The sequence below is a fragment of the Notolepis coatsorum genome, assembly GCF_963971535.1.
Source record: "Notolepis coatsorum genome assembly, chromosome: 2".
Classification (NCBI taxonomy): domain Eukaryota; kingdom Metazoa; phylum Chordata; class Actinopteri; order Aulopiformes; family Paralepididae; genus Notolepis; species Notolepis coatsorum.
Genome location: NC_140166.1, coordinates 130,504,865 through 130,527,720, shown reverse-complemented (window position 1 = coordinate 130,527,720; position 22,856 = coordinate 130,504,865). Strand labels below are relative to the sequence as shown.

The 22,856-nt window shown below is 39.6% G+C and overlaps 1 protein-coding gene across 2 annotated transcripts in view; it reads right to left on the bottom strand.

Annotated features, from left to right (window-relative positions):
* Positions 1-3,510: 3,510 nt before the first annotated feature.
* The window catches only part of LOC311222817 (fasciculation and elongation protein zeta-2-like), a 65,441-nt gene continuing 46,095 nt past the window's right edge, over positions 3,511-22,856 (bottom strand). The window contains exons 6-7 of one of the 2 annotated variants that reach the window (XM_084307446.1): positions 20,696-20,761; positions 3,511-4,779 (exon numbers count right to left, since the gene is read on the bottom strand). In XM_084307446.1, the coding sequence (XP_084163572.1) occupies positions 4,763-4,779; positions 20,696-20,761 (83 nt within the window). In that variant the 3' untranslated portion in view covers positions 3,511-4,762. The remainder of the gene's footprint in view (positions 4,780-20,695; positions 20,762-22,856) is intronic. The other variant, XM_084307447.1, reaches the window with a different exon arrangement.

Sequence of the window (22,856 nt, the reverse complement as noted above, 5' to 3'; positions counted from 1 at the left end):
TTTTACACGTCAGGAAGGGCAGCACAGCCTTTGTTGAATCATGAGGAAATGTTTTTTTTTTCTCCCCGTCATTCGGAAAGAACAAATGTTTTACAGATGTTTCTTTCTTTTGAAATGTCAACGAGAGATGGATGGCGTGCAGGATTGCAACGTTATCGAGGCAAGCGTGACTCGAGTTCCACATGTTCCCCGGGGTCAGCGCCGCCGGTGTATGTTAGGATTGTTATCATCTTAATATTTAAATTACTGTGCTGAAGTCTGGGGAAACAATTATAAGTCTACACTACAACCACTTTTTATACTCCAAAAAAGGGCCATAAGGATAGTTCACATTGCAGGTTATCGTGATCACACTAACATATTGTTTCTGGAGTCAAAGACATTGAAGTTAAATGATCTTGTGGAATTTAAAACGGCACAATTAATGTATAAAGCAAAAAGTCATGCACTTCCAAGAAACATTCAAGAATTGTTCTTTGATAGGGAGGGGGGTTATAATCTGAGGGGAGAACACAATTTAAAGGTGCTAAACGTACGCACTACCATGAGAAAACACTGCATCTCAATATGTGGAGTGAAACTGTGGAACAGTCTTAATGTGGTGTTAAAGCAATGTCCAAACATGAGACAATTCAAACTGATGTATAAGGAAATTATGTTCACAAGGTACAGGGATGAAGAAGGGACTTGATATTCACAGGTGTTTACATTTTTATTTTGTTTCTATTTTATTTTATTTTATACATAGTTTTTGTTTTTTTGTTTTGCATATATATATATATATTTTTTTTTTTTCTTTTCTTTTCTTTTCTTTTTTATGTTTAAAATAGTACACTCATTTGAGTAGTGGAAAAGGGGTAGGATTAAATAAGTGTATACTTCTTCCTACTCCTTTTCGAACATGCAGATTGAGTTGTTTTTCTTTTTTGTTATTGTTTGTTGTATTCATTGCATGTTCGAAATAAAGACTTCAAATCAAATCTTCTAATAGGCAGACGTCTTGTGTATTTAGCCTGTGTTCTCCCACCCGAGCGTGACACCATTCAGCGTCTCCCTGAACTGTGTTCAATTAGATTGACACCATCGTGCCAAACAGTGACTCTTAACAGAGCAACTCTCTCACTAAATGTACTTTCTTACGCATTCGTGTTGTGTACAATTCAGTGAATCCACAGATGACTCACTGATTTAATCGTTAAGTGTGTTCCTGGCTGCTCCTCGGCCCGCTGTGTTGGTGTTGTTGGCGGCCGGCTGCTGGAGCAGGCCAGAGGTTGGATATGGTTTGAGATTTCTCCCAGACTCTGCATCTGGTTCCTCTGAGAAAGCTGGACATGGTGTGGCGCGGGACACGTGGGAGGGCTTTACATGACAAACGCATCGTGTTGTGAGGCCGGAGCGCTTTGTTTTTGTTTGTTTTATCTTCTAGAAGGAGGTCTTTATTTGGATGAGATGCTCAGAGCTCAAAATAATCTGCTTCTGTTTCAAACCCAGCTTTGATGGGAGTTTTGATGTAGGAACGATGTGGTACTAGTGGCCTTATTGACCCTGCTGGTTTCACCACCGAATGAACATTGAATTTGAATTAACATTTTATATTTAGTCATTTAGCTGACGCTTTTATCCAAAGCGATTTACAGATTGTAAACAACAAGTCAACAGGAAGGGTACAACTCTGGCAGCTAAGGGGTCAGTGGCGTTATTCGTCAAATAGTGTCAACCATAATGTTACTGAAGGATATTTCATTAATATCTCACACATAAGCCCAAAGTATCTCTGTCCCTCTTCCACTGTCCCCCCCCATCTCTCTCTCTCTCTCTCTTGACCTAACGACCTCCCTGTGCCTGGTGCCTAGTCGGCACTAGGTCACAGACCGGTCAATGAAGGCTCTCTCAATCAGGAGCACAGCTCCTGAACCTCTATCACGTGTGCATGATGTCATCTGCATGGCACAAGGCATGACGTCAGCTCACGTGGTGTCATGCGCAAGTGAAGTCCCCCATCTCTCTCTCTCTGTCTCCCTCTCTCTCTATGTCTGTCTCTCTCTCTGTCTCTCCCTACCATCTCTCTCTTCCCATCTCTCCCTCTCCCCTTGGAGCCAGCCAGACACACTGTAAGCGAACATACACACATGTATCTGGAGTCAGCGGAATATCGCTTGACCTAACGACCTCCCTGTGCCTGGTGCCTATTCGGCCCTAGGTCACAGACCGGTCACTGAAGGCTCGCTCGATCAGAAGCACAGCTTCATGTGCATGGCACAACAAGGCATGACGTCAGCTCACCTGATATCACGCGCAAGTGAAGTAAAGCAAAGGACTGATGATATGAGCATGTGATGACATGTGGATAATCATATGGCTCACATATGACCATATTAGGAAACAAGCCTGTTTACCATCAGTCATCAACCAGTAGGGATGGGTACCGAATTCGGTACTTTTGAGGTACCGAACCGAAACACGTCGGTACTACCGAGTATCGAATCAAGTGAGAAACCGAAAAAAAAATGTAAAAAAAAAATATATATATATATATATATTTTTTTTTTACTTTTTTTACTTTTTTCTTTTCATGTCAACGTTCACTCGCACAATATATGCGTACCTAGGATTTGACATGATTCAACAACAAAGCAGTCGGAGCAATGACGAGCCGAAAACTGTCGAAATTGTAGTTATTTGAAGTTTGGATTTTTTTTTACGACTGAGGTAGGTAAATTAAATTTCTTGAGACTAAAGTACCGAAAAAAGGTACCGTTGGGTACCGGTATCGATTCACAGGTACCGGTACCGGTATCGGTTCAAATGTGAAAGGTACCCATCCCTATCAACCAGTGAGTCATCCTCTCTAAAAATGGGATTCCCAAACGTATATAACCATGTCTATTTCTGTTGATCGCCACCTTGGTCCGAGGTGGCGCGCTCCTGCGGGAGGCTCCACGCGGGCACGCGGGCTGGGTCCAGCCGCCTGTATTGTCTCCACGTGTGCTTCAGAAGTAACCCATCGTTGGCTAGTTAGTACCAACTTGAATTCCAACTTTGACTCCTGTCTCAACATCTCTGTTCAGCTGTTGCGCACAGTCAACAAAATAATCCTGAATCCTGACATCTAACATTATACACTCTTGAGTGCATGGTAATATAGACATACTAGCGTGATAGGTAGTAGTATAAATGGTGCATTCATATAGTGCTTATCTTTATCTTATCATTATTGTCTATTTTTTTAAACTGAATCAAACCATAAACAAGGTGGCCTGTTGGGATGTTAGATCCTAATGTGATAAACTGTGATTTTATGTCTGCACTTTGTGCTCATTTTATGCCTGTCTTTTTTCTGTTGTGAAGCACTTTGAACTGCAATTTCTGTATGAAAGGTGCTATACAAATAAAGTTTATTATTATTATTATTATTATTATTATTATTATTATTATTATTATTATTATTATTATTATTATTATTATTATCTATTGTCCACTCAAGGTCAAAACAACAGCCGGATGACAAAACAAGGAGCACAATCTTGTTTAATATTTGAAATCAAATATTTACAAAATAAATTATTAACTTGAAGCAGATAAAGCAGCCCGACAATATAACATCCGTTGAAAATAACGCATTTGCAATGTACAAAAATTCAGGCAAAGGAGTCGAAGGACAAAAGGCAGCTTGATTTCTCGTGTCTAGAAATACATCGTGACGAACAGCACCAGCTGCGCATGAGGCAGGTCCGGGGCTGAGGTCTCTGGTTCAGAGGTCCAGTGGAAACTACAGACAGTATGTGGGTCATTTCTCACGTCATTATTCACTCAAAATGCATAGTTATACTTCATTAGTTCAGTAAAAGTGTTCCAGTCCTGACTACGTTATACCTTAATAACACAATCTCTTCCATGTAATGATGATGGTGCTATGGTGGTGTACAGCGAAGATGACTTCGAAATAGGGAAATGTACAATATAGTTCCTCTCTAGAGTTTGATCAGAGCTCGTTTTTGAGTTATATAAGTAGTCAATAATTATATATATATATATGAATGATGTACTAATGTTTAACACTTTGTGTTAGATAGAGATACCTCCAAAAGGTGCTTTTCAGCAGTGCAATCGCTGCGTGTGCATAATGTGTGTCAACCTCTTGGAACGGGGCGCTTGCTCGACTGCACACTGTAGCCCTCGCTGACATTAATCCAAAAAGCCTGACCTCATTTATGCAGACGGGCTAAATTTGGGTTCCTCGGCTGAAGCTGATCTCATCAGACGCGGGTCCTCGTGAATCACAAAACCCTTTGGATGGCTCTGCGTTTCTTGCGTCCGACTGTTATTAAGGCTGGCAGTGTCCAAATGCCGAAGCCTCGAAGGATCAATTATATCGGCCGTCTGACTGAGTGCACTTTATGTTCGTATGTTTGATCATCTTAGGATCCTATGTTTCACACTGCACGGAAAAAAAGTATAAAAACACTGAAATGTGAACAGTTATAATACAGGTTGGCAAGAAGAAGAAAAAAAATACACAAGTATTCTTTTTTTAAATCACCGCACTCGACACGAAACTAATAAAATAAATAAATGAAGTGTGGAACACAAGAAAAGGGAGCGTCTTGAGGTAAAACATGCGTTGAAAAGAATAAATTAAGTGTGCTTGAGTCTGGAAGAATACGGCGTGGTCCTTTTCATCATGGTTGTTGCCGGGGGAACCACTCTCTCTCTCCTCCTCCTCCTCCACCTGAAGCATCTCTGGCTCCTCAGGCGCCGCCGCCTACGTCGGGCAGAGCACTGTGGGGAGAAGCAGAGGTTTAATATTAGCACAGCGTTAATAACTCGGAATGATGAGTGTGACTGACCACCGGGGGATTACGCTTCGTGGTGGAGTAGCGTTAGCGCAGATTAAACGGTGGAGATTAAAAAGGGGATGTGAAAAAAGCATCAAGAGCATATGACATCATATATCTATACTACCGTAACATTACCTAATGCATGTATACTATATTGTATATTACCGCATATATATATATTCATATCAGTCTGAATATACCTGCATCCTTCTATATACTGTACCTACCTACCTACGTATACACCTGCATATATAATATAACCCATATAACTCTGTATGATACAGCAGCATGTCCAATAATTATATATATATATATATATATATCTGTAGATAGATACTATATCTGTACATATCCCTTACCTACTCTTACTATATTACGCTGCTGGCCAGTATGGCTTACTACCAGTGTCTTTATACCTGTATCACTGTACATATTAATACTACAACTCTGTACATACTCGGTACAACTCTGATTTGCACTATACTCAGTCACTTTACTGTTACATTCGCACTCTGGTTGGATGCCAAACTTATTTTTGTTGTACTGCACTTGTGCTGTATGATGACAATACATTTTTTTTTATCTAATCTCATCTAATATTAGTTATACTGTAGATTTGAACACATCCAAATGAAAATGAATAATGAATGAATGAAATGAACAAATTAATATCAAAGCCTCTGAAGCAGTGGTGGTCTGAGCATCTTGAAGGAGGGGTCATCACACGGGGGTGAGGGGTCGTGAGAGAGAGAGCAGCGGTGCTAAAGAGGAGTCGATGAGGTACGTTATTCTTTTATCTTCAACTGTATATGCATATTGTATCTTAATGTTTTATGGTGTTGTTTTATGTTGATTGAGTGTTTATGTTGTATGTCCTGTTTTTTTAATACCAGGGACCATGGAAATAAGTGCTTGCATTTTATCATGTTTTTATCCCTGGGATGATGTCTCTAATCCACAAAAAAATCAATCAATCAATCAATCAACACTAGGTAGGGAGCGACAATATCACGTTTGTGGCACACGTATCGGCAACTATCTAGTATACATCAAGTTTCAAGTTCAAGTTTGTTTACATGTACATCAAAGCAATTATAGAGTAATAATAACAATTAAACAATTAAAATCACTTCTTATTTTACACTGACCACATCGGAAAGAAGTCAAACTCAAAGTCTAGGGCTAGATCCACAAAGAATGGATTGCACGGAGCAAGTTGCACCCTTACTTACAATTCATTATGAATTGAAAATGGGGGACCCTGATGTAAACAAGACGAAAGTCTTTCTCTGGTCTGCATCCCCAATTGTGTGTATTGAGCCGTACTGTATTGTACCCATTCTGCAATCTGTTAATACAATTTTCATTCAATCAATCACCGTGCAGATTGATTGATTGAATGAACATTTTATTAACAGATTGCAGAATGGGTACAATACAGTACGGCTCAATACACACAATTGGTTTTTTTTTATCCACTTTTTCTCCCATTTTTCAATTTTTTCTCCCATCCCAATTTTCATATCGTCCAATTCAACCCTCCCCTGTCTTCGAACGTTGTTTCTTGCCTCCCACAAGCCGGCTGCAATGTGGACTAAGTCATACATAGCACGAGTCCCCTCCGATACTCGAGGTAACAGCCGTCGCATCTTTTCACCTGCGCGGCTCGATCTTTCAGCGTCGGGGGTCTGGGCTTTGGAGGGGCCCCGCCCCCGTCGCTTCTTGATTCTACTGCGCAGGCGCACCAACCGACCTGTAGGAGTCGCTGTCCACAACGCCCCATCCCCACCCTTCAGTTTCCCTCCCCGTAATACGGCCAATGTGTATTACTGTGGACGACCAGCTAAACTGAAAGCAATGTGGAGAGCGGGGCTCGAACAGGAGGCATCCTGTTCGAGCCCAGTCTCCAGCATTCGTTGCGAGCGCCTTGCCCACTGCGCCACGTAGCCGCCATAATACACACAATTGTTTTTTTTTTATCCACTTTTTCTCCCATTTTCTATATTTTCTCCCATCCCAATTTCGTATCATCCAATTCAACCCTCCCCTGTCATGAACGCTGTTTCTTGCCTCCCACAAGCCGGCTGCAATGTGGACTAAGTCATACATAGCACAAGTCCCCTCCGGTACTTGAGGTAACAGCAGTCGCATCTTTTCACCTGCGCAGCTCGATCTCTCAGTGGCGAGGAGTAACGCGTGGGAGGCTCACGCTGCCCCCGACACTTCCTGATTCTACTGCGCAGGCGCACCAACCGACCTGTAGGAGACGCGGTCCACAACGCCCAATCCCCACCCTTCAGTTTCCCTCCCCGTAATACGGCCAATGTGTATTACTGCGGACGACCAGCTAAACTGAAAACAATGTGGAGAGCTGGATTCGAACACGCGAACCCAGCGTCTCCACATTGGTGGCGAGTGCCTTGCCCACTACACCACCTAGCCGCCCCTAATACACACAATTGTTAAGGGGATGCAGACCAGAGAAAGACTTTCGTCTTGTTTACATCAGGGTCCCCCATTTTCAATTCATAATGAATTGTAAGTAAGGGTGCAACTTGCTCCGTGCAATCCATTCTTTGTGGATCTAGCCCTAGGTCTTATATCTGAAGTGGACATTAAAGGTGGGGCAGGCAATTTCAGAGAAAAGAGCGAGAGTGAGCTTACATGTCCAGCTGAAATAAACGCTATTTCCCTGCCTCTGATTGGCAGGCTGATTGGTACGTCCACAGGCCGTGTAATTTCCCACAAGTAACGCAACGGTGGTTTATGTGACTCTGGGAACACCACATGGCCGGCTGACAATAATCTGATTGGTTGTTAAAGGTACACGCCAACTTTTTGGGAAATTAGCTTATTTGCCATCTACCCTGGAGTTAGACAAGCAGATACATACCCTTTTCTTCTCTGTGCATGCATTAGGCTTAGGGAACATCCGCATACACTCCAAATACAACTCCAAAACTTTCCTGTAAACATGTTGTGACCTGTGTATTTACCACAAAAAAAAATAAAAAATTAGACATTTTCGTTTTCTAAGCAGATATATACTCTGAATTTTTTTTCCGAACCACTGCTGCCCGGGGTGCAGTGATTTCATCACCTCAAAAGCCCTGTTGTTTTTTTTTTAAACGGGGCTTTTGAGGTGATGAAATCACTGCACCCATTCAGCAGTGGTTCGGCAAAGAAAATGTCTGAGTATATATCTGATTAGAAAATGAAAATGTCTAATTATTATTTATTAATTTATTAAAGTATTTCTCCACGTGGTAAATACACAGGTCACAACATGTTTACAGGAACGTTTTGGAGTTGTATTTGGAGTGTATTTCGTGACTGTTGGGAACTAGGCTACACTGGCACACCTACTTCCAGTGAATGACGCTAAGCTAGGCTAACGGTGCGGCTGTTCCCTAAGCCTAATGCATGCACAGAGAAGAAAAGGGTATGTATCCGCTTGTCTAACTCCAGGGTAGATGGCAAATAAGCTAATTTCCCCAAAAGTTGGCGTGTTCCTTTAAGATTCAGCCTGAATCAAGTGGTGTTCCCGGGGTCGCATCGATCGGAAAACTAAAACCAACCACGTGTTCCTCGTCGGAAAATACACAGGAAGCAGACCGCCTGCAGTGTGCGAAACCACCGATCAGAGGCACGTGAAGAGTGATGCAGAGTGTGCTTTATTCCCCAGCTGGACACGTAAGCTCACTCTGTCATTTCTTTGAAATTGCCTACCACACCTTTAAGTGCTGTGCAACTTCACTCTAATATGTGTGCACTCTAAAGGCGCTCCCATAGTCCAGCAGACTGTACACAGAGCAGACTCCGCGGACGTCCGCGCGGACTCTTGAGCTTTGATCTCAGCGGACAGCAGACCCACAGGTGCGACGCTCCTATTTTCTGAGGCGCGGACATCCGCGCCGCTGACTTGGTGTCACACAAAACGCTGCTCGGCGTTTTGGTTGACATCGAACTGCATTAAATGTGACACTGCGCGAGCGATTGGTGGCGCGAGGAGAGAGATGAGCCCGTGAAGCGCTCTCTCTCTCTCTCTCTCTCTCTGTCTCTCTCTCTCTCCCTCTCCCTCTCTCTCTCTCCCGCTGATAATGTTCCCTCTGATCTGCCAGTACAGTAGAACAGACAGAATTGTGGGAAATGTAGTAAAACTGGTGCGAGAAATGTAGGAAATAGACCGCGGACGTCCGCTGAGATCTGCTCGACTATGAAAGCTCAAAGAGCCGCGCGGATCTCCGCGGAGTCTGCTCTGTGTACAGTCTGCTGGACTATGGGAGCGCCTTAACAGCTGCACTCTAATCTACAGTGCAGCTGTGAGTCTAATTACCAAAGCAAAGTGCTAATCAGTGAGGCGGAGTCCTGTGGCACTCAGGCAGTAAACACAACGTCTACCGTCACACGCCCTGAACAGCCACTGTGCAAAAGAAGTAAGGGGTTAGTGAGGATGTGAAAAAGGACAAGTCAGGGGTAGGATCGCTCTACAGCTCAGTGGTGAAAGGGGTGTGGGGGACGGGGGGGGTGGTGGGGGGTGGTGGGGGGGCAGGACTCTCCACAGTGATCGACAACCAAACCACACAGCGCACGACGTGACGTGTGAATGTGTGTCACAAACCTCTCCCGTCCAACTGCTCTCATACCAGAGCTGGCGAGCGCAACGCAGCGAGTGATTGGGTAGAAAATGTAGAATAGAGAGAAAACAAAAGAAGAATGAGAAGAGAGAAAAAAGAAAGCATCCGAAGGAGAGAAGACACAGGTAGTAGTCGCAGGATAAGTCTCCTGCCATGATTTGCTCCCCTTCGCAAGATTCGCTCGTAGGTCGGGTTGTGGGGGTACTAGAGACGTGATCATGATCACGTTTTTTTATGCACCCGAGTCTCCTGAACACGTAGAGACGAACCCAGAGTCGATCGGACCTTCCTACACTGAGCTTTTAACAAAAGCACTCCATACCTTCAGGAGGTGATAACCACTAATAAGCTCTCAAACCTAAAAGTCTATCATATGATATCAAAACATAAGCTAGGGATGTATAGGAATAAAAAGAAAAATTATAATAATAACATCTAGAATTTGCCCACCCAGATGGTACCAAAAAGGTGTTTGGCCCAAGGACTATACACCACTGCACTTCCGTGTTACATTGAGCTCATGGAGGAGAGAGCAGGGGGAGAAAATGAATGAATGTGGATGAGAGCCTTGACATTAAGTGGTTGTAGCTACGGCTGTGGGGGCGCTGGAGACATGATCCAATAGACTTTTATACGCCTGAGCATCCTGAACACGGAGAGACCAATTCTCGGCCGAGCTATAGTAACTTTTCCACACCTACTGCCGAACTACACATGCGCAGATGAACCTAGACTCTGTGGGCAATCTGCGCATGCAGAGTTTGGGAGTGCGGAAAAGCGACTATAGCTCGGCCGAGAAAGTGCCGATCGACTTGGGATTGGTCGCGCCGTGTTCAGGAGACTCAGGCTCTCATCCACATTCATTCATCCCCCCCCCCCCCCCGCTCTCTCCCCCATGATTTCAGAATCCCAGAAGTGTTGCGGTGGTCTATAGGTAGAATACATCGTGTTCAAGGCTCTGTACTTGGCCCAATTCTGTTCACCATTTACATGCTCCCCCTCGGTCAGATCATCCACCGCCATGGCCCTCAGCTTCCACTCCTATGCTGACGACACACAACTCTACCTCTCCACCGAACCATCCACCCATCTCCCCCCACACTCCCTTATCAACTGCCTTCATGAAATAAAAACCTGGATGTCATCTAATCTTCTCAAACTCAACAACAATAAAACTGAGCTCATGGTTGTGGCACCCAAGGCCCTGCTCCGGAAGGTTGGAGATCTCACCCTCAACAACATAGACGGCTGCTCCATCTGCCCTTCCCCAAAGGTCCGCAACCTGGGCGTTATCCTGGACTCCACCCTTTCCTACCAAGCCCATGTCAGTTCCGTCACCAAATCCGCCTTCTTCCACCTCAGAAACATATCCAGACTCCGACCATCACTTTCCGACTCCACAGCTGAGACCCTCATCCATGCCTTTGTAACCTCCCGCCTGGACTACTGCAACGGGGTCCTGTCCGGGGTCCCAAGCAAAACCCTGGACAGGCCCAGTATGTTCAAAACCCACCTCTTCAACTTGGCCTTTAACCCCTAATCTCTCACTTTATATGTATATGTATATGTTGTGTCTGTCCACTGTCTGTTACTTTGTTATCCCCCCCCCCTATGTAAAGCGACCTTGGGTCTCTTGAAAGGCGCTATATAAAATGAAGTTATTATTAGTGTGGGTGACCTGGCGAAGCCAGGTTGCAACCCACACTATACATATCTATACTATTTTTATTAGTGTGGGTGACCTGGCGAAGCCAGGTTGCAACCCACACTATACATATCTATACTATTTTTATTTATTTATTTATTCTTTATTCCACCGATTTTGACAACAAACTCCTCCCAGACCGTTTGCGCCCCATACACGTGAAAGGTATCAAAACGACCGGCTTGCTCCAACTCGATATGCTATTCGAACTCGTAAAGTTTCACCGCACCGTCTGGCTACGAATCGACTTTAAACGGTAAAATTTCTGTCCCATTGGGAATGCATTGCAATTTAGAGTGTAGCAGCTGAAATAATCTTTTTCCCCCTACCTTGGGTGAATTGCGAGTGTGATCTCAATTTTGGACGTAGAAATAAAACAAACACATCAAAACGATGACACGGCTGTCAGCCCGCTCACAAAAGAAAAATAAATGGAATTGGACATTTCTATCTCAACTGCCGACCATTTGTTTGAAGGTTCTCCCCCCCATTGACCGCCATGCAATCGCACTCTAGAAATCTATTTTTTCACACTATTTTTTAGCCTTCTGTTCCGATCGCCGAAGGAGTGCCACAATATCGCACGAATGCCACAATGTCGCGCACAACCCTTCGCCTACTCGTTGTAGTGCTTCTGTGCGAGTCACGCTTCATCTCTTATAGTTTTCTTTTAATCAATGTGACAATGCAGTCATGCATCTGCCTCCATAGAAATGCATTGGATAGAAAATATGCAAGTCATAGTGATTGCTTCACCTGTGTGGCTCATGGCTCACTCATGATTGGTTCAGCTGTGTGGCTCGTGGCTGAGCTGCCAATGACCTCATCCACTTTAACCCATCATTGCCCATCACTGTGTTGCAGTACTGAATTGCTGGACAGCGCCCTCTGTCTTGTGGGTTGTGTCATTGTACTCAGTAGGGATATCCTCTTTCATTTTTCATTGGTCCATGTTGACCACCTTTCATTGGTCGATGTTGACCACTCCCCCGATCCTTAGACCACGCCCCCTTAGACCACACCCCCTCAGTGTATCTCTTGAACCGTTTGTCGTAGAGACTTGCGGATTGTGCCATTGTACTCGGTGTAATAGTGTAATAGTGTGTAATAGTGTAATAGTGTAATAGTGTGTAATAGTGTGTAATAGTGTAATTGTGTAATAGTGTAATAGTGTGTAATAGTGTGTAATTGTGTAATATTGTGTAATAGTGTGTAATAGTGTAATAGTGTAATAGTGTGTAATAGTGTAATAGTGTGTAAGTGTGTAAGTGTGTAATAGTGTAATAGTGTAATAGTGTGTAATAGTGTGTAATAGTGTGTAATAGTGTAATAGTGTAATAGTGTGTAATAGTGTGTAATAGTGTAATAGTGTGTAATAGTGTAATAGTGTGTAATAGTGTAATAGTGTGTAATAGTGTAATAGTGTAATAGTGTGTAATAGTGTAATAGTGTAATAGTGTAATATTGTGTAATAGTGTAATGGTGTAATAGTGTGTAATAGTGTAATAGTGTAATAGAGTGTAATAGTGTAATAGTGTAATAGTGTAATAGTGTAATAGCGTGTAATAGTGTAATAGTGTGTAATAGTGTAATAGTGTAATAGTGTGTAATAGTGTAATAGTGTGTAATAGTGTGTAATAGTGTAATAGTGTGTAATAGTATAATAGTGTAATAGTGTGTAATAGTGTGTAATAGTGTAATAGTGTGTAATAGTGTAATAGTGTAATAGTGTGTAATAGTGTAATAGTGTGTAATAGTGTAATAGTGTGTAATAGTGTGTAATAGTGTGTAATAGTGTGTAATAGTGTGTAATAGTGTAATAGTGTGTAATAGTGTAATAGTGTAATATTGTGTAATAGTGTAATAGTGTAATAGTGTAATAGTGTAATAGTGTGTAATAGTGTAATAGTGTATAATAGTGTAATAGTGTAATAGTGTGTAATAGTGTAATAGTGTAATAGAGTGTAATAGTGTAATAGTGTAATAGTGTAATAGCGTGTAATAGCGTGTAATAGTGTAATAGTGTGTAATAGTGTAATAGTGTAATAGTGTGTAATAGTGTAATAGTGTAATAGTGTGTAATAGTGTAATAGTGTGTAATAGTGTAATAGTGTGTAATAGTGTGTAATAGTGTGTAATAGTGTGTAATAGTGTAATAGTGTGTAATAGTGTAATAGTGTGATATTGTGTAATAGTGTAATAGTGTAATAGTGTGTAATAGTGTAATAGTGTAATAGTGTGTAATAGTGTAATAGTGTATAATAGTGTAATAGTGTAATAGTGTAATAAATAGTGTGTAATAGTGTGTAATAGTGTAATAGTGTAATAGTGTGTAATAGTGTAATAGTGTGTAATAGTGTAATAGTGTGTAATAGTGTAATAGTGTAATAGTGTGTAATAGTGTAATAGTGTAATAGTGTGTAATAGTGTAATAGTGTGTAATAGTGTAATAGTGTGTAATAGTGTAATGGTGTGTAATAGTGTAATAGTGTAATAGTGTAATAGTGTGTAATAGTGTAATAGTGTGTAATAGTGTAATAGTGTAATAGTGTGTAATAGTGTGTAATAGTGTAATAGTGTAATAGTGTGTAATAGTGTAATAGTGTGTAATAGTGTAATAGTGTAATAGTGTGTAATAGTGTAATAGTGTAATAGTGTGTAATAGTGTAATAGTGTGTAATAGTGTATAATAGTGTAATAGTGTAATAGTGTAATAGTGTGTAATATTGTAATAGTGTTTAATAGTGTAATAGTGTAATAGTGTAATAGTGTGTAATAGTGTAATAGTGTGTAATAGTGTAATAGTGTAATAGTGTAATAGTGTGTAATAGTGTAATAGTGTAATAGTGTAATAGTGTGTAATAGTGTAATAGTGTAATATTGTGTAATAGTGTAATAGTGTGTAATAGTGTAATAGTGTAATAGTGTAATAGTGTGTAATAGTGTAATAGTGTATAATAGTGTAATAGTGTAATAGTGTGTAATAGTGTAATAGTGTGTAATAGTGTAATAGTGTAATAGTGTGTAATAGTGTAATAGTGTGTAATAGTGTAATAGTGTGTAATAGTGTGTAATAGTGTAATAGTGTGTAATAGTGTAATAGTGTGTAATAGTGTAATAGTGTAATAGTGTGTAATAGTGTAATAGTGTGTAATAGTGTAATAGTGTAATAGTGTGTAATAGTGTAATAGTGTGTAATAGTGTAATGGTGTGTAATAGTGTAATAGTGTAATAGTGTGTAATAGTGTAATAGTGTAATATTGTGTAATAGTGTAATAGTGTAATAGTGTGTAATAGTGTGTAATAGTGTAATAGTGTGTAATAGTGTAATAGTGTGTAATAGTGTAATAGTGTAATAGTGTGTAATAGTGTAATAGTGTAATAGTGTGTAATAGTGTAATAGTGTGTAATAGTGTAATAGTGTGTAATAGTGTAATAGTGTATAATAGTGTAATAGTGTGTAATAGTGTAATAGTGTAATAGTGTGTAATAGTGTGTAATAGTGTAATAGTGTGTAATAGTGTAATAGTGTAATAGTGTAATAGTGTGTAATAGTGTAATAGTGTAATAGTGTGTAATAGTGTGTAATAGTGTAATAGTGTAATATTGTGTAATAGTGTAATAGTGTGTAATAGTGTAATAGTGTAATAGTGTATAATAGTGTAATAGTGTGTAATAGTGTAATAGTGTAATAGTGTAATAGTGTGTAATAGTGTAATAGTGTGTAATAGTGTAATAGTGTGTAATAGTGTAATAGTGTGTAATAGTGTAATAGTGTGTAATAGTGTAATAGTGTAATATTGTGTAATAGTGTAATAGTGTAATAGTGTGTAATAGTGTAATAGTGTAATAGTGTGTAATAGTGTAATAGTGTAATAGTGTGTAATAGTGTAATAGTGTGTAATAGTGTAATAGTGTAATAGTGTAATAGTGTGTAATAGTGTAATAGTGTAATAGTGTAATAGTGTAATAGTGTAATAGTGTGTAATAGTGTAATAGTGTAATAGTGTAATAGTGTGTAATAGTGTAATAGTGTAATATTGTAATATTGTGTAATAGTGTGTAATAGTGTAATAGTGTAATAGTGTAATAGTGTGTAATAGTGTAATAGTGTATAATAGTGTAATAGTGTAATAGTGTGTAATAGTGTAATAGTGTGTAATAGTGTAATAGTGTGTAATAGTGTAATAGTGTGTAATAGTGTGTAATAGTGTAATAGTGTGTAATAGTGTAATAGTGTGTAATAGTGTAATAGTGTAATAGTGTGTAATAGTGTGTAATAGTGTAATGGTGTGTAATAGTGTAATAGTGTGTAATAGTGTAATAGTGTAATATTGTGTAATAGTGTAATAGTGTAATAGTGTGTAATAGTGTGTAATAGTGTGTAATAGTGTAATAGTGTGTAATAGTGTAATAGTGTGTAATAGTGTAATAGTGTGTAATAGTGTAATAGTGTAATAGTGTAATAGTGTGTAATAGTGTAATAGTGTAATAGTGTGTAATAGTGTAATAGTGTAATAGTGTAATAGTGTATAATAGTGTAATAGTGTAATAGTGTGTAATAGTGTGTAATAGTGTGTAATAGTGTAATAGTGTGTAATAGTGTAATAGTGTAATAGTGTGTAATAGTGTAATAGTGTAATAGTGTGTAATAGTGTGATAGTGTAATAGTGTGTAATAGTGTGTAATAGTGTAATAGTGTAATATTGTGTAATAGTGTAATAGTGTGTAATAGTGTAATAGTGTAATAGTGTGTAATAGTGTAATAGTGTAATCGTGTAATAGTGTAATAGTGCAATAGTGTGTAATAGTGTAATAGTGTGTAATAGTGTAATAGTGTTATAGTGTGTAATAGTGTAATAGTGTAATAGTGTGTAATAGTGTAATAGTGTAATAGTGTGTAATAGTGTAATAGTGTGTAATAGTGTGTAATAGTGTGTAATAGTGTAATAGTGTGTAATAGTGTAATAGTGTGTAATAGTGTAATAGTGTAATAGTGTGTAATAGTGTAATAGTGTAATAGTGTGTAATAGTGTAATAGTGTGTAATAGTGTAATAGTGTAATAGTGTGTAATAGTGTAATAGTGTAATAGTGTGTAATAGTGTAATAGTGTAATAGTGTAATAGTGTGTAATAGTGTAATAGTGTGTAATAGTGTAATAGTGTAATAGTGCAATAGTGTGTAATAGTGTAATAGTGTAATAGTGTAATAGTGTGTAATAGTGTAATAGTGTTATAGTGTGTAATAGTGTAATAGTGTGTAATAGTGTAATAGTGTGTAATAGTGTGTAATAGTGTAATAGTGTGTAATAGTGTGTAATAGTGTAATAGTGTGTAATAGTGTAATAGTGTGTAATAGTGTGTAATAGTGTAATAGTGTGTAATAGTGTAATAGTGTGTAATAGTGTAATAGTGTAATAGTGTGTAATAGTGTAATAGTGTGTAATAGTGTGTAATAGTGTAATAGTGTAATAGTGTGTAATAGTGTAATAGTGTAATATTGTGTAATAGTGTAATAGTGTAATAGTGTGTAATAGTGTGTAATAGTGTGTAATAGTGTGTAATAGTGTAATAGTGTAATAGTGTGTAATAGTGTAATAGTGTGTAATAGTGTAATAGTGTGTAATAGTGTAATAGTGTGTAATAGTGTAATAGTGTAATAGTGTGTAATAGTGTAATAGTGTAATAGTGTGTAATAGTGTAATAGCGTAATAGTGTGTAATAGTGTAATAGTGTAATAGTGTGTAATAGTGTAATAGTGTAATAGTGTAATAGTGTATAATAGTGTAATAGTGTAATAGTGTGTAATAGTGTAATAGTGTGTAATAGTGTAATAGTGTGTAATAGTGTAATAGTGTGTAATAGTGTAATAGTGTGTAATAGTGTGTAATAGTGTAATAGTGTAATAGTGTGTAATAGTGTAATAGTGTAATAGTGTGTAATAGTGTGTAATAGTGTAATAGTGTAATATTGTGTAATAGTGTAATAGTGTGTAATAGTGTAATAGTGTAATAGTGTGTAATAGTGTAATAGTGTAATCGTGTAATAGTGTGTAATAGTGTAATAGTGTGTAATAGTGTAATAGTGTAATAGTGTGTAATAGTGTAATAGTGTAATAGTGTAATAGTGTGTAATAGTGTGTAATAGTGTGTAATAGTGTAATAGTGTGTAATAGTGTAATAGTGTGTAATAGTGTAATAGTGTAATAGTGTGTAATAGTGTAATAGTGTAATATTGTGTAATAGTGTAATAGTGTAATAGTGTGTAATAGTGTATAATAGTGTAATAGTGTAATAGTGTAATAGTGTGTAATAGTGTAATAGTGTAATAGTGTAATAGTGTGTAATAGTGTAATAGTGTAATAGTGTGTAATAGTGTAATAGTGTAATAGTGTAATAGTGTGTAATAGTGTAATAGTGTAATAGTGTAATAGTGTGTAATAGTGTAATATTGTGTAATAGTGTAATAGTGTGTAATAGTGTAATAGTGTAATAGTGTGTAATAGTGTAATAGTGTAATCGTGTAATAGTGTGTAATAGTGTAATAGTGTGTAATAGTGTAATAGTGTAATAGTGTGTAATAGTGTAATAGTGTAATAGTGTGTAATAGTGTGTAATAGTGTAATAGTGTAATCGTGTGTAATAGTGTAATAGTGTAATAGTGTGTAATAGTGTAATAGTGTGTAATAGTGTAATAGTGTAATAGTGTGTAATAGTGTAATAGTGTAATAGTGTGTAATAGTGTAATAGTGTGTAATAGTGTAATAGTGTGCAATGCGACTTGCGGGTTGTGTCATTGCACTCAGTAGGGATATCCTCTTTCATTGGTCTATGTTGACCACTCCCCCGATCCTTAGGCCGCGCCCCCTTTTTGTATCCTTTGAACCGTTTGTCATAGAGACTCGCGAGAGACCCTCTCCCCCGTTGGCCGGCGGTGCACAGGCGTCACCCACACTTTCACAATTTCCCCTGCGCGGAATTGTCTAGTTATTATTATTATTCAAGCGTTAAGTTCAGGTCGTCAGCCGTGATCCCGGCCGCCAGGAATCTGGGGCAGCGGATCGATCGTCGATCCTCTGGTTTCCGGGAACAAACCTGTGTAAAAGAAAATCCAGACGTGCCGCCGACTTATTTGAAAATGTATATGACGGGATTCGTGATTTACCTTTGAGGATGTAGTCTGTTAACCGTCTGTAGTGTGGTAGTGAAAGGGTTAACTGTCCGTAGTGTGGTAGTGAAAGGGTTAACCATTTGGTAGTGAAAGGGTTAAGAGGCTGAATTTGTGATTTACCTTTGAGGATGTAGTCTGTTAACACATTAACTGCCACAGAGTTTGATAATCTTATACCATTCTCTGCCAGCACTGTAAGTCTATGGAGATGTTCACCTTCTTTGCAGGGCTATAACTTTTTAAATTGTATTGCTAAATTGACATTACTATGGCCCATTCAACATCGATTATCTATCGTTCAGGATGTAGGAACGTTTTACTTTTTCATTCACACATTCATACGAAAATACCGTCTAGAACAGAAATATGTTTTTATCGTTTTCTGCAGTAATTCCTAGAACGTGATATATAGGCATAAATGCATGTATAGATTATCAAATGCCGTTTGTTACCGATCCACGCTATATAAAAAATTTCAATTGTACATGGTCCTAAACGTTATGACTGATCATGCGTGGGTGAACGGGGGGGGGGTCGTTTATAATTCCGTGATCGTCGTTAAATGCTTTGTGTAGTATGGGTGATATATAGATCAGAGCAGTTTGTATGGATAATAATAAACACTCACACTGAAAATGACGTCAGCCTCCTCTTACCGTTGGGCGATGAGACTGGAGGAAAAAGATCCCAGTTATTTGATGGGGATCGAGTAGATCCATTTCCGGTTTGTATAATACTAATGCACGCCCAAATCATGTCGATTATTGAGTTATGGCAGCGATCCATATCCACGGTGTGTGGCAAGAGTCCTGCGACGATATGCGAGTGGCCGGACGGATTTAGGAGACGCACCGATATCCAACCGCCCATTTCCGGTTTGGCAACTCGCCGATCATCCACCAGGGGGCAGTATTGAAGCGTTGCAGAGTTGTGCCGGCTCACACAGCATCAGACCAGGCTGCGTGAGGGAAATATGAATACCATGGCGAAAATATGAAATATGATCTCAAAATCTGGCAGAATTAGCATGAACTTGAAACATGTCGTACAACATGATTGGCGCAGGATGTGTTAAGAGGCTGTGATTTACCTTTGAGGATGTAGTCTGTTAACCCTTTCCCCGCCAATAACGTCGTACGACGGGTTTCAAGTTAATGCGAATTCTGCCAATAACGGCGTATGACGTGATTCTGATCATAATTTCATATTTTCGCCATGGTATTCATATTTCACTCACGGAGCCTTGTCTGATGCTGCGTGAGCCAGCACAACTCTGCAACGCTTCAATACTGCCACCTGGTGGCTGATCGGCGAGTTGCAACCGGAAGTGGATCTCTTGTGATCCCTGTGCGTCTCCCTATTCCGTCCAGCCACTCGTTTATCGTCGCGGGACTCAATACACACACCGTGGATATGGATCTTTGCCATAACTCAATAATCTACATGATTTGGGCGTGTATTAGTAATATACAAACCGGAAATGGATCGCCTAGATCCCCACCACATAACTGGGATCTGTTTGCTCCACTCTCATCGCCCAACGGTACGAGGAGACTGACGTGAGTTTCAGCGTTTTTGTTTATCATTTTCGATAAAAACTGCTCTGATCAATATATCACCCATACTACATGAAGCATCTAACGACCATCACGGAATTATAAACGACCCCCCCCCCCCCCCCCTCCGTTCACCCGCGCATGATCAGTCATAACCATTAGGACCATGTACAGTTGACATTTTTAATATAGCGTCGATCGGTATCAAACTGCATTTGATGATCTAATATATGCATTTGTGCCTATATCTCACATTCTGGGAAATACTGCAGAAAACGATAAAAACATGTTTATACTCTAGACGGTATTTTCGTATGAATGTGTGAATGAAAAAGTAAAACGTTCCTACATCCTGAACGATAGCTAATCGATGTTGAATGGGCCATAGTAATGTCAATTTAGCAATACAATTTAAAAAGTTATAGCCCTGCAAAGAAGGTGAACATCTCCATAGACTTACAGTACTGGCAGAGAATGGTATAAGATGATCAAAGTGGTGGCAGGGAATGGGTTAAGAGGCTGTGATTTACCTTTGAGGATGTAGTCTGTTAAGAGGCTGTGATTTACCTTTGAGGGTGTAGTCTGTTAAGAGGCTGTGATTTACCTTTGAGGATGTAGTCTGTTAAGAGGCTGTGATTTACCTTTGAGGATGTAGTCTGTTAAGAGGCTGTGATTTACCTTTGAGGATGTAGTCTGTTAAGAGGCTGTGATTTACCTTTGAGGATGTAGTCTGTTAAGAGGCTGTGATTTACCTTTGAGGATGTAGTCTGTTAAGAGGCTGTGATTTACCTTTGAGGATGTAGTCTGTTAAGAGGCTGGGCACTTTGTCACTGTCGTCCCTCATGGCTTGTAGAACTGCAAGACAGTGAACACACTAGTGTCGTCACGATACCAAAATCTTGACTTCGATACCAGTTCTGAAGCGATACCGCGGCAAAAACCTAAAATATCAGGAAAAGTAGTGATGCACCGATGTGAAAATTGTGGCCGATACCGATAACCGATATTAATATTGCTGTTCTGGCCGATTCCGATATTTACCGATGTCGATATCTCTGTATAGAAAACACCTTTTTATGATAATCAAATAAAGAGCTATTTTCCAAAACGCATTTTCTTTTTTTTTTACTTTTGTAACTTATTTTCAGAAATGACAGATATTTTGAAACTATTTAAGGCCAAAACATGTTAAAAAAAAAGATTGTTTATTTTTTTTGTATTTTATTTTTTTATTATTTTTTAAACACACATATAAACAAACATGACAACACACGATAAGATACACAAGCATTAATACACAGTGTATATCCAACGAAATTACCATTTAGATTTTTAATTTTTTATATATATCGGCCCTATCATGATATCGGACCGATACCGATGTGTACAAAAACGGCCATATCGGCCGATATTATATCGGCGGCCGATATATCGTGCATCACTAAGGAAAAGTAATGGAATATAATATTAGATGACAGAACATGGAAAATGAGAGAGAGAGAGATTCGGGGATGTCTATTCAGCCGACACTGTTGACACACACACACACACACTGCTCCGGTCACGCATCCACTCAACTCATAGAAGATACGCATCAGGCTATTATTCTAAAAGTATCGATACTAATACAATGGAGCATTGAACTGTTTTTTTAACAGCTGGGCTATCGCAATACTTTTCCAGTATCGGTGTACGGCACAACCCTAGAACACACGTGGGTTTGCTCCAGGCGGTCGATAGAGACGCGGCTTGGAAAAGGTTTGCCTCGATCGTCTTACTTCAATGACTATAAAATGTTACGATTTTCCCACGACCTTGAGATTTCAACAGTGAAATCTACTGCCTTCTCTTCAGAAGCATAACTGGCGTTGCCGTCAAACTAGGTCGTATGGTCGTCTTGTCGGAAGAGGCAAGACAATGATGTCCGTTGTCTCCTCACAGTTTACCAGCGTACAGTGAACCGTCCGGGACGAGGCTTAACCAACTAGTAAACAGCGCCTGGAGTGCTGTTCTAAAAAGAAGACTGTCAGGTGACAACATACGTCCTTGTGTGGGAGATAAAACTCCCTTCCCCCCTCTCTCTTTGATCTCTCTCTCCTTCCTACGCTCATCCCCCCCATTCCTTCCCCCCTCTCTCTTTGATCTCTCTCTCTCCTTCCTACGCTCATCCCCCCCCCCCATTCCTTCCCCCCTCTCTCTTTGTCCCCAAAGATGTCACATTCCTTTGACCCCCACCCTTTCCAGTTTTGTATACAGATGTTCCAAGATCCGGTGGGGGGTCTCTCTTCCCGGGTGTCGTAGCTAAACACTACGTTGAGTCATCCAGCCTAACTCAGAATATTTTGTATTGATACTTTGATTGAGTTAATACATCGTATTAACCAGGTCTCTTTTGACTGAGTAAGTTATTAGCTTCTGCTAGGGCTGCAACGATTAGTCGACATAATCGACGACGTCGATCATAAAAACTCGTCGACGCAGAATGTTTGCGTCGATTCGTCGTATCGTTTTTTATTAGAAAACAAATTTGCACCACCTATCTTTGTGAAAGTGGCTTCTCAGCTCTGGTCCAGCTGAAGACAGAGCAGAGGAACAGATTGGACATTGAGCATGACCTCAGAGTTGCTTTGTCTACCATCACCCCAGACTTTGAGACTCTTGTCAGGAGCAAACAACATCCCCAGTTATCCCATTAGTTCCCTGGGATGTTAAGCTGAGAAGTCTGCTAAGAAGGATATATTATTTATTATTATTATTATTATTTTATTTCATTGTGTTTTTAGCCCTAGTTGCACTTTTGTTGCAACCCCAGTTATCCCATTAGTTCCCCCAAACTTACTGTCGGTCTGTTATGTTAAGCTAAGAAGTCTGCTAAGAGCCCGGAAAAGGAAGCAGAGATGGAGGGTGTGACAGAAATAATCGTTAGATTAGTCGACTAATCGGAAAAATA